At 44.8% G+C, this 13,145-nt stretch overlaps 1 protein-coding gene across 1 annotated transcript in view; it reads right to left on the minus strand.

Annotated features, from left to right (window-relative positions):
- The window catches only part of lmbrd2b (LMBR1 domain containing 2b), a 14,630-nt gene extending 9,389 nt beyond the window's left edge, over window positions 1–5,241 (minus strand). Inside the window, exons 1-9 of the mRNA XM_079179015.1 lie at window positions 5,091–5,241; window positions 3,593–3,788; window positions 3,406–3,512; window positions 3,054–3,155; window positions 2,803–2,970; window positions 1,667–1,877; window positions 1,516–1,590; window positions 1,322–1,435; window positions 547–730 (exon numbers count right to left, since the gene is read on the minus strand). Of these exons, the coding sequence (XP_079035141.1) occupies window positions 547–730; window positions 1,322–1,435; window positions 1,516–1,590; window positions 1,667–1,877; window positions 2,803–2,970; window positions 3,054–3,155; window positions 3,406–3,512; window positions 3,593–3,766 (1,135 nt within the window). The 5' untranslated portion in view covers window positions 3,767–3,788; window positions 5,091–5,241. The remainder of the gene's footprint in view (window positions 1–546; window positions 731–1,321; window positions 1,436–1,515; window positions 1,591–1,666; window positions 1,878–2,802; window positions 2,971–3,053; window positions 3,156–3,405; window positions 3,513–3,592; window positions 3,789–5,090) is intronic.
- Between the last annotated feature and the right edge of the window lie 7,904 nt (window positions 5,242–13,145).

Below are 13,145 nucleotides of genomic sequence, written 5' to 3' on the forward strand. Positions count from 1 at the left end.
TTTCTACATTTCTTGTCACATTACTGCGACCAACAGGAACTGGAATACTGAGAAGTACTGAGTATTTGTGTGTACATGAAGAAGATGCAGCCTCGACATGGACCCGGTCAAAAGCTGCACTTCATCACTCTAATCAACCCTCCAAACGCCAAAACCCTCAAGCAACATTGAAAAGCAAGTGTTTTCTTTTAAACAATTGCCAAAACTACACCGTTTATCACACACAGAAGCACCATCTTTCCAACGGTCCTCGAACACATCATGTGAGACGAACACTTCCATAAGAACAAGAAACCAAAACTAAGCTTATTATAAATGTTTCCTCTAATAAAGAGTTCTCTTCAACATGATTGTGTAGAAACAAGTTGTGAAACTATGAAGTCATGATTGATTCATCTGAGACCAACAGTCATGTGACCACAAGAGAGGAACTCTGACTGAGCTACAGGAAGTGAACACAGAGAGGAGAGGCTGGAGGCCCCGCCCACAGGCTCACCTGGAGGCCCCGCCCACAGACTCACCTGGAGGCCCCGCCCACAGACTCACCTACAGTCGACGTGTAAACGTATCTGCTGAACCAGCCGGCCGGCTCAGAGGACGGGAAGCTGTGGACGAACTGGTGGGTCGTACTGGTCTCGTTCTTGGCCACGTCCTCCAGGTGGATGGCCTGCTGCAGGAGGATCTGCCACTGGACCCGGGTCCTGTTGTGTCTCTGGACCGCATAGATCACCTGGACACACACACACACACACACACACACACACACACACACACACACACACACACACACACACACACACACACACACACACACACACACACACACACACACACACACACACACACACACACACACACACACACACACACAGGTGAACCTGGAGCACTCAACAGGTGTGAACGTGTACATCATTCATGAATCACATCAAATGAAATGGAGATCATTCTGGTTTCTTCATCTCTGCTGTACTTGGTGCCCCACAAGGCTCTGAGATTACTCACAATGATAATATTAGTTTACTTGCAGACGATACATTGCTGTTTGTACCGATGACACCTGGTGACACGTTCAAACCTCTAGTCTACCGTCCTGAACCTGTAGCTAAACACCTGGAAGTCCTAAATAAACTTACTTTTGAAGTTAAGACAGTTGGACAGTTTTGCTTTCTGCAGTTATGAATTTAAATATAAATATATACAAACTAAGCAGCTGAGCTCCAAACCAGTTGGTGGAAACAACCGATCAGAAACACGACTTCTTCTTCTTCTGTCGTCGTGTTTCCTGCTGACTTGTCTCCAGCGGTACCTTTCCTCTTCTCACCTGTTTGTGGAGCTTCACCAGACTCTTCTCACTGGGATACGCGTTCTGTTTGTCGTCAAAGTCCTCGTAGTCGTCCATGTTCCTGCCCATCTTCTCCTGGTAGTCCACCGGACACTGAGGGGGGGGGGGCAGGTCAGATCAGTGGACCCGGTCTATGAACACTGAGTCACTGCTGGTAAAGAACTTCCTCTCACCTTTCTGAGAATCGTGTCGATGTACTTCCTCAGCGGATGGTTGTACTTGATGGATTCACTGACTTTTCTCACCTCCTGCAACAAAAACAGACTCCAGAGTCAAATCAGTGAGCTGCAGAATGAACCCTCGCAGGCCAGTCCCTCCGCTCACCTCCATGACGTCCTCCAGGTTCTCCTCTGCGTCCGCCTTCTCCGTCATCAGCTTGGAGGCCTTGAAGTAGGTCTTGACGAGCAGGTGTCCGTGTCGTGAGGCGTTCCAGTAGGACCGGGGGATCTCCACCAGACCGTAGCCCAGCAGCAGCACCAGCAGGAACAGGCCCCAGGTGTTGGCCGCCGTGATGCCGATGGTCTGCAGCTCGTACCTGAGTCACAGGAAGCACAGGAGGTCCAGACAGGAAGTGATGTCTCACTCTCGCTGACATGTGCTGCATGTTTACTAAGTAAAGCTGATTTTATACTCGCTGTACTGGAGCTCTAGCTACACGTGGAGGGTTACACAAAGGAGGTCCATTAGAAACAGTCTATGATGCTCAACCTTTGTTTATTCATAAAACAGTTAATCCTTCTTTCTTTACAGTTCTTCTACGACACCAAGCGATTATAAACAAAGGCTCAATGAACCTGCAGTTCAACAGAAGGTCTCCAACAGATCTCCAGCCACACCACCTAAACCAGAACTGAACCACAAGTGATTACTAGAACCAGGACCAGTGATTCAGATCATAAGACCCGCCCACTCTGGACCCCCTAACCTAACCCGAACTCACCGCGCAGACAGTGAACTCACCGCGCAGACAGTGAACTCACCGCGCAGACAGTGAACTCACCGCGCAGACAGTGAACTCACCGCGAAGACAGTGAACTCACCGCGAAGACAGTGAACTCACCACAAAGACAGTGAACTCACCGTGCAGACAGTGAACTCACCGTGCAGACAGTGAACTCACCACAAAGACAGTGAACTCACCGTGCAGACAGTGAACTCACCACAAAGACAGTGAACTCACCGTGCAGACAGTGAACTCACCGTGCAGACAGTGAACTCACCACAAAGACAGTGAACTCACCGTGCAGACAGTGAACTCACCACAAAGACAGTGAACTCACCGTGCAGACAGTGAACTCACCATGAAGACAGTGAACTCACCGTGCAGACAGTGAACTCACCGCGAAGACAGTGAACTCACCACAAAGACAGTGAACTCACCGTGCAGACAGTGAACTCACCATGAAGACAGTGAACTCACCGTGCAGACAGTGAACTCACCGTGCAGACAGTGAACTCACCATGACAGGTGCCACTCAGGATGAACGGCCACGTAGATGAGCAGCGAGCCGAAGATCAGCAGGTATGTCCCGTAATAGATGGCGTTCTCTATCAGAGCCGTTTTGATCTTCCCGGTGATGGAGAACCCTCCGGAGCGAGCGTAGGACTGCATGAAGGGCAGCAGCAGCCTGGAGAGAGAGAACACGGTATAATATATAAGTATGTATGTATTTATATACAAGTATATTTCTAAAAGGTTTATCAGACGAACCATGTGAGACACTGGGACGTCCAGTACACCACCCTCCAGAACACGGGCATGATGCCGTCTGGGATGTAGCTCCACGGCTTGTAGCACGGCTTTAATACGCTCCTACAGAGGAGGAGGAGGAGGAGGAGGAGGTAAATCTAGCAGCTCATTGATAACGAGGTGAGGTGTGTGTCACCACATGATTGGTTTAGTTGAACTCAGATTAAAATGCTCGTTAACACGTATTCCTAACATCCTGATGAAAGTGGTTCTTTTAGAGAACATCACACCGTCTCACACTAAACTACATCTTCTGGATGTAACAGCATGTCGTGAGCTTTAAATCTTCTGCTGATGTTCATGAAGCTCTCACCTCTTGGTGGGCGGGGCCGAGGCGTTAGCCGGCGTGTGATTGGCTGGAGAGGGGCTGAGGGTGGGGGCGTGCTCCTCGTGGTCGAGCTTACACTGCTTGTAGATGGTCTGAGGACAGAAGAACAGGTTTCAGTAGCGTCTCTCTCTATCCGAGGGACAGACGGGTGGACGTCTCCGTCGGTACCCACCGTGCTGACGTCCAGAGGTAAGATGAAGACGATGAGGAAGCACAGGTACCAGGCCAGCAGCGTGCCGAACAGAACCATGCGCTGCTGCTTCCTGAAGTCTCCATACCGGTGCAGCAGGAACAGCGCCAGGAAGAACACCACCACGATCTCAATGCCCAGAGCGGCTCCACTCATCTCCAGCAGCACCAGCACAGACCTGCAGGGGACCCAGAACCAGGTCACGTGGACTGTACAGGACTGACCCAACAAGAGGAGACATGCAGACCGACGCTATGTTCACACAAAGATCATATCTAATAAAACACAGATCCTTTGATGCTTCTGAGGATGTTCCTGTTAGACTCATGCTTGTGAGACATGCTGAGCTTCTGCTATTGTGGTCGTTACTGACGTCATGGGGAGGAGCTGGTCTAACACGAACCCTTTGTTTGAAGTGTCCTTTAATCAAAGTATGATTCATAATCAGAGAACTGGAGGAAGCATTTTGAGCCAAACACATAGTTAATAACAACATTATGAGTATTAGACTGTAAATGTTAAACACAGGGACAAACAGGAAGCTGAACTCCTTATGAGGATATTAGTGCTTCATTTATTTTTATTAATTTTATATGCAAGTATATACATGCGTGTACTAATTGATGTACTTTATCTGATTAAACGTGTTCTCGTATTATAGGTTATTATGTATTATACATTTTAAGTAGACGACTCATCATGTTTCTAAATCTTTGTGCATTTAAACATGAATGTGTTGATTTCCTTCATTTGAATTCTATTTTTCACTCATCGATGAACACGTTTATGTATCTGACATAACGGGTTTACTTTGTGAACTCAGCATCTTTACAGGAAACAAACACCTTCAGAAACAAGCTCAGCAGCCAATCAGGAGCCAGAATCTAAACACGTTATGAACATGCGACTCGTGCTGCAGGTGAGTGAATCACATGAATCATGAATCACATGAATCACACATTAATCAGCGTATGCGTATATATACATACATACATACATACATATATTTAACCCAGTTTAACACGGAGCAGCCTGTCAGTCACATGTGTGTGTGTGTGTGTGTATGTGTATATATATATATATATATATATATATATATACACATACACACATACATACATACATACATACATATATATATATTTAACCCAGTTTAACACGGAGCAGCCCGTCAGTCACATGTCAGTACAATAAAACATGAATTAAATGTTATTAATCAAAACACGACACATACACAGACACTAGCTAGCTGTGTTCTAGTCCTCCTCCTCCTCCTCCTCTTCTTCCTCTCCTCTTCACTAGCTAGCTGTGTTCTAGTCCTCCTCCTCCTCCTCCTCCTCTTCTTCCTCTCCTCTTCACTAGCTAGCTGCTCTCCGCCCACATAACCAGACCCACGTCAGCCAAGCTAACTAGCTCCTAGCTAACTAGCTCAGGTTTGCTATCAAAACAAAACGCCAACCAGCCTCCCGTTAGCTCTTACCGTTATTTACGTGATTCTACACCTGTGAGGTGAAAGCAGGACGTTCGGTAAACTCTCCGCGCGGCTGCGTTTTTTATATTCCGCCGTGTTTTACCGTTAAAATCATTAGAATCGCTGACTGCTGCCAACAAACAGTCACATCCGGGTACTCTCACCGGGACACCAGAGGAGAGGACGGTGACGTCACAAGCAAGCAAACCTTTATGGTAACGCATGCGCAGTAGTTATTTTTGTCCACACCTTTCTTTCTTTCTTCTTCTATTCAGTTTAGATGCTACAGGGTTTATTACTGCCCCCCACAGGATAAAACATGAGTTACTACAATCACAGATAATATTGTTCACTATATATAGATATACAGTATATATATATCATATACTACATATAGATTTGTATCATACAGGATCTGAAAAACATCAGCCCAAAAAAAACACATTATCATTGTTTTTTTATCCGCCTTTATTTGACAGAGGACGGTGTAGAAATGGAGACAGAGAGAGAGACAGAGAGAGAGAGAGAGAGACAAATGAACAGTAGTAACGTTACTGCAGATGTAAACAAACAACAGTTTGTCACTTACCGAATGCTGTTCACTTAAAGACAAAGTCCATCCTCCTTTCTTTGTTAAAGAGTTTAATCCCAGTACATCGTTTCAGTTCCAGTAAGAAGTCCTTCTCGATTCATGGAGCCAGTGATGACAGTCGAACCTCCCCAGTTGTATTTCACCGGTCTGCTGCGGCCGGTTCTCAGCGGGGCCGGGTTCCCACCTCCGCCGGGGCGCCCGCGGTTGTGGAGCTGTTTCCCTGCGAACGTGTTCGTTGAGTTGTAGATCCACTCGGGTTTCTCCAAAAGTTGTCAAAAGCACCGTAGCTTGTGTCCTGCCATGCTATGGTGTCCTCAGGTTAGCGTAGCATAGCTCCAAACCCTTCTCCGACGCTGTCAGCAAGAAACACCGTTCATACAAATCCTCTTCCTGCTGAGTCAGGGCTGCCAGCTGTGGTGTTGACTGACCATTTCTAACGATGTCCAGCTTTTCCTGAAATGTCTTTCTTGAGAAATGCGTTGTCAGTAACTACGCCAATAAATCCGTTTCTCCTCCTTATTCAGCCGTTGAGTGTTAAAAAACAAAGCTAGGTAAAAAAATAAATAAACTACACCAATCAAAACCCTACAAATGTTATAATTTCTTCCATATCTTTCAATTTGAACTCTTACTCCTCCAACTGAGCTCTGCTGCTACTTTAAGTTTCGTTTCAGGATAGTCACGTGCTCGCCCACTGACCAATCACAGCACATGCTGCACCTCACTGCAGAGCTGCTCCTGAAAACTGAGCTGCACGTTAATGATGACGTAGCTGTAGGCCAGCTAGCAGCTCTGACACGTCAAAGAATACGCCCAACATGTCAAACTAAAGATCTGATTGGTTGAACACTATGACGATCAACAACATCGTCCCCATTCACTTAAGCTGCACATGGATTCACTGGTGAGTCTGCAGGCCTTGGGCCTCTCTTCTACCTAGAGACACAGAGGTGAACTCTGATTGGATCAAAGCTCTACTTAAAACAAGCTGCACTGAAGCAGAGCAGCTGAGGAGCACAGTAGCTGTGCAATGAGAACATAAGATAATGGGGAAAATATTTTTATAAATTATAATACATGTAGTGTATTTAAGAACAATGATTAAATTATAAAATAGCTCTAACTTTGTGATTCTGTCTACGCCAGCAGAGAAGGCCTTGCAGGCCTTGAAGGCCCACCACTGGAATATATAATATATATATATATCTCAGTCTGAGGCCACATCAGGTCCGAGTTAATCCAGAACTATTTCAGAGCGAACAGACGAGAGCTCGTTGTGCAGCTGTGATCGATTCCTGCTCCTCGTTCATGAACACTGGGTGTATTTTGAGGTCACGTCTCCTCATATGGTGGTGCAGTCAGGGACAGTCGGTCCTTATCAGAGACCTCTGACCCGACTTCTCTCTCCTCTCGTTTATCCCTCAACAAATATTGATCAGCAGGTTATTTCATAACTTTGTTCCACAGAAGCCAAAATAACTTTTCCCTGATCATGACTCGACGTCGTGCTGATTATTAATATCTATTGTATTTGTATACTGTATATATTAATATGTATTAATCTGTTAATCAATCATTAATAGTAAATCAAATAAATGTGTGTAAAAAGTTATTTAACATATTCAATTATGAAGCTGTTATTTATGTTTTCCCTGAATAAAACATTCTGACTAAATAAGACAAATATAAAATTCAAAATTAATACTTTTGACCATTAGTTAATTGTAATTAAGACAAAAAAATAGACTGAAAATGACCAGAGTTGAGTTAATTTTAATAAAGATTTAGATTTTAACTGATGATAATCTGAATAAAAATAAATCTATAAAACATAAAAAAGTAATAAATAATCGTAATAAATCACATTTGTTACTCGAGCCTCCAGCCTCCGTGCTTGATTGACAGACGGCCTGTTTGTCCCGCCCCTCCCCCTATCCCTCCAAACTCCTCCCCCTCCCTACATAACCCCTCCCCCACTCCTCTCTGTCATTGGCTTACGTGCAGCTGTTCACGTGAACTCTGTGTGGGGTTTTTGTGGCCGCGAGAGAGGAAAAAAAATGTGCAACAAGATGAGAATGTGAGGAGCTCGCGGATCAAAGACCGGACCGCCGCCATGACGCCGACATTTTAACAGGTGAGCGAGCAGGTAACGGGTTCGGGTTTAGACTGGAGGAAGGACGAAGGAGACGGTGATGGAGAGGAAAGGAGGGAGGATTTAAATATGTGGACTTATGGAAAAAAGAACTGCAGTAGTAGAGAGGAAGGTCAGGGGATGAGGAAGAGGAGGGTTGATGGTTGAAAGTTAGTCCGGGCTCTGAGTCGCGTGCTGTCTGATAAAGTGACGTTTAAGTTACTGTTAGTTCATGTAGCGCTGCCTTTGAAGTGTTTCACATCACAGGAATATGGAAACATTGTAGCAAAGAGACACATGTGAGGACGGGACCGAGCTGAAGGGTGCTCAATGTGGTGGAGGTGTTCATAGAGGAGGTGTTCATAGTGGAGGTGTTCATACTGGAGGTGTTCATAGAGGAGGTGTTCATAGTAGTGGAGGTGTTCATAGTAGTGGAGGTGTTCATAGTGGAGGTGTTCATAGTGGAGGTGTTCATAGTAGTGGAGGTGTTCATAGTGGAGGTGTTCATAGAGGAGGTGTTCATAGTAGTGGAGGTGTTCATAGTAGTGGAGGTGGTGTTCATAGTAGTGGAGGTGTTCATAGTGGTGGAGGTGTTCATAGTAGTGGAGGTGTTCATAGTAGTGGAGGTGTTCATAGTGGAGGTGTTCATAGAGGAGGTGTTCATAGTCGTGGAGGTGTTCATAGTAGTGGAGGTGTTCATAGTGGAGGTGTTCATAGTAGTGGAGGTGTTCATAGTGGAGGTGTTCATAGTGGAGGTGTTCATAGTAGTGGAGGTGTTCATAGAGGAGGTGTTCATAGTAGTGGAGGTGTTCATAGTAGTGGAGGTGTTCATAGTGGAGGTGTTCATAGTGGAGGTGTTCATAGTAGTGGAGGTGTTCATAGTAGTGGAGGTGTTCATAGTGGAGGTGTTCATAGTCGTGGAGGTGTTCATAGTCGTGGAGGTGTTCATAGTAGTGGAGGTGTTCATAGTGGAGGTGTTCATAGTGGAGGTGTTCATAGTCGTGGAGGTGTTCATAGTCGTGGAGGTGTTCATAGTCGTGGAGGTGTTCATAGTGGTGGAGGTGTTCATAGTAGTGGAGGTGTTCATAGTGGTGGAGGTGTTCATAGTGGAGGTGTTCATAGTGGTGGAGGTGTTCATAGTGGAGGTGTTCATAGTGGTGGAGGTGTTCATAGTCGTGGAGGTGTTCATAGTCGTGGAGGTGTTCATAGTGGTGGAGGTGTTCATAGTGGTGGAGGTGTTCATAGTAGTGGAGGTGTTCATAGTCGTGGAGGTGTTCATAGTCATGGAGGTGTTCATAGTAGTGGAGGTGTTCATAGTCGTGGAGGTGTTCATAGTGGAGGTGTTCATAGTGGAGGTGTTCATAGTAGTGGAGGTGTTCATAGAGGAGGTGTTCATAGTAGTGGAGGTGTTCATAGTAGTGGAGGTGTTCATAGAGGAGGTGTTCATAGTAGTGGAGGTGTTCATAGTAGTGGAGGTGTTCATAGTGGAGGTGTTCATAGTGGAGGTGTTCATAGTAGTGGAGGTGTTCATAGTAGTGGAGGTGTTCATAGTAGTGGAGGTGTTCATAGTGGAGGTGTTCATAGTAGTGGAGGTGGTGCTCGTGGTGGAGGTGTTCATAATGTGGTCTATGGTGGGAGTGAGACAGAAGGCAGTGGAATATATACATCCAATACAGTGGAACGTATTTATATTTCTGGTAAATAAGGAGAGTTCTGTGTATTTCATGGCTGATGTAGTTTACTGCACATTCCTAGTAAAGAAGATTGAAATATTAGTAAAGCTATTTAAACATTCATGGGGCGACTGTTCAGGAGAGCATGTGCCTTTGTTAGGCAAAGATCTAGACCATGTAGATGTTGAAGGTTTGGTCGTGATGAATTTCTATAATTCATGTCAACGATTGGAATCATTGGAGCAATAAAGGGACAGAGGTCTTCAACAGGGGGGTCCGCGGAGGTACTGCAGTCGTGAAATTGTTGGTTGATTGTTAGTTTCATATTTTCTTTCCCCAAACATGAATATGTCCATTATTTTAATAGTTCAGGGTTGTATGCAAGATAACAGGTGTGTGTATGCACAGCAGTGGCACTAATAGCACATCACTCATTTTTCTCATTTACCACATTCATATTTAAAATAAAAACGTCTATTTGAACAGCTTGTATGTATGATTATCATGCAATTGACAAACAATGTTGATGTTGTCATTGGTATCAGTTATGAGGTGTGTTTCTAAATGTCAGTGGCACGGCCCCCCCCCCCCCCCCCCCCCCACTCACTGTTCACATGTTAAAATACAAACATCAATCAGGACTACCTGCTCCAGACTACTTACTACACCGTGTTGAACCACCTGCATTATATATATATGTATATATATATGTATATATATATATATATGTATGTATGTGTGTGTGTATATATATATGTGTGTATATATATATATGTATGTGTGTATATATATATGTGTGTATGTAAGTATGTATGTATGTATGTATATATGTATGTGTATATATATATATATATATATATATATATATATATATACATACATATATATAGAATCATTGGAGCAATGTATATGTATATGTATGTATATGTGTTTATTGGTTAGGAGGTATTCTAACTGGTTCAGCTGGTCCTCTTTGGTTTTGGCCACAGCTGGAAAATTGATCTGATAAGAGATGAATGTGGGGGAACTGTAAAATCTTCCATTCCTACATCAGAAGGAATTACTACGTTATTTATAGATTTATTTATAGATTAATACAGATGGATGTAAAGACCAGAGACTGGTAGAACAGCAGCAGTAATCCAGACACCTGGTGATGATTAATGTGTTTAAATGTGAGCTGATGGTCACAGTTATTACCTTACAGTGAGTAGAGTGGGGATATTAGACTCATCTGCAGGATTAATGAGTTTCAAATGCTGCCGAACATGAGAGGATTTATTGTATGAAATACTACAATCACTATTCAGAAGGCAGCTCTAGGTTGCAGCTTTAGGTTGCAGCTCTAGGTTGCAGCTCTATGTAGCTCCATGTAGCAGCTCGAGGTTACAGCTTCATGTAGCTCTAGGTAGCTCCAGGTAGCAGCTCTAGGTTACAGCTCCATGTAGCTCTAGGTAGCTCCAGGTAGCAGCTCTAGGTTACAGCTTCATGTAGCTCTAGGTAGCTCCAGGTAGCAGCTCTAGGTTACAGCTCCATGTAGCTCCATGTAGCTCCAGGTAGCAGCTCTAGGTTACAGCTCCATGTAGCTCTAGGTAGCTCCAGGTAGCAGCTCTAGGTTACAGCTCCATGTAGCTCTAGGTAGCTCCAGGTAGCAGCTCTAGGTTACAGCTCCATGTAGCTCTAGGTAGCTCCAGGTAGCAGCTCTAGGTTACAGCTCCATGTAGCTCAAGGTAGCTCCATGTAGCAGCTCGAGGTTACATTTTCATGTAGCTCCATGTAGCAGCTCTAGGTTACAGCTCCAGGTAGCTCCATGTAGCTCTAGGTAGCTCCAGGTACCAGCTCGAGGTTACAGCTTCGTGTAGCTTCATGGAGCTCAATGTAGCTCCATGTAGCTCCAGGTAGCAGCTCTAGGTTACAGCTTCGTGTAGCAGCTCCATGTAGCTCTAGGTAGCTCCATGTAGCTCTAGGTAGCTCCAGGTACCAGCTCGAGGTTACAGCTTCGTGTAGCTTCATGGAGCTCAATGTAGCTCCATGTAGCTCCAGGTAGCAGCTCGAGGTTACAGCTTCATGGAGCTCCATGTAGCTCCATGTAGCAGCTCGAGGTTACAGCTTCGTGTAGCTTCATGGAGCTCCATGTAGCTCCATGTAGCAGCTCGAGGTTACAGCTTCATGGAGCTCCATGTAGCAGCTCTAGGTTACAGCTTCGTGTAGCAGCTCCATGTAGCTCTAGGTAGCTCCAGGTAGCTCTAGGTAGCTCTAGGTAGCTCCATGTAGCAGCTCTAGGTTACAGCTTCGTGTAGCAGCTCCATGTAGCTCCTGCCCCGTAACGTCATTGTCTTTAAAGGAGGTCATGAGCTCTTACAGTCTGTGAGTTTTGCTGCTTTTTCATTGTGAGCTGCTTTGATTTGTGTGTAACATCTGATTGGTCAGTTAAAAGTGGAGCTGTGTGACGGAGCGTCTTCACATGAAGGTGTCTGAGGCAGGTGATGCAGTTCATGTGAACACATAGCAGCACTCTTTACAGTGGACAAAGTTCCACGTTACCTGAAGAGTAACATAAAGATCTAATGAAGGACAGGCCCTGAAGGCAAAGAGCTGCGTCATAGAACCACGACAGGTAGCTCCCTGATTGGACGGATGTTGTGATGTCATCCTGCATCATCAGGACCCAGATGTTGAATTAATAAGTCCCACAGTTTTAATGAACTGCAGAGTACACAGAGGATTCAAACCGTCTGATAGGTCAGAGATCACGTCTCCTACAGTATGATCACATAAATAAATACATACCTCACTTATTACAAGATCCCTTTCATGTTTTATTGTCATTTTCAAACATGAGCGTGGTGACCATCAGGCCTTTATTAGACCCAACATGACCCAGGACCTCCCAAACTGATGGGATCCAGCACCTCCTTTGTCCCCGTTGACAGTGCAGGGGTGTACTGAACAGTTATTATTATTATTATTATTATTAACTGACAGAAACATTACATGTATTAGCCCACCTTCTGTTGTTATGATTCCACTGCTTTTTTTGGCAAGACGCGACATTGAGGCGCTAGGATTGGCCGGCTGTCCAGAGGAACCGGTCCCTGATTGGTTCAGGTTCTGACCGATCGGCTGTCCTGACCCTCACTACTGCAGGTCAATGCCGAACCTCAACCAATCAGTGGCTCCTGCCAACAAAAGCAGTGGGATTCATAATTAAGAGTCCTCGGCTAAATGTAAATGTTTTAAACTAAATCTAATGCTTCAATCCATATTTGTTAGTTTATTCTAAGGCTGCAACCATCGATTGTTTTCCATGTCGAGTGTTTTGTCGATTAATCGATCAGTTGTTTGGTCTAGAAAATGTTTCCTGACGACGTCTAACGTCTTGTTTTGTCCACAACTCAAAGATGTTCAGTTAAGTGAAATAAACTGAACATATATTCACATTTGTCCTGAGAAAATAATTAACCTTTAACATTTAAACTGTTGTAACACTGTTTAACCCCGGCCCCCTATTGTTTTGGGTTGTAACGTCGTGAAATATGACGACACACATTCAAAGCTTCGTTCATAAACCTCAATAGAGACTTTGATCATGTGACCCCCCCCTCAGACCCTCAGAACGCTCTAACCTCCGCATGTCTCCTCCTCCAGAGCCCACGCTGCGGATCGAC

This window comes from Pholis gunnellus (assembly GCF_910591455.1).
Source record: "Pholis gunnellus genome assembly, chromosome: 18".
Taxonomy (NCBI): Eukaryota; Metazoa; Chordata; class Actinopteri; order Perciformes; family Pholidae; genus Pholis; species Pholis gunnellus.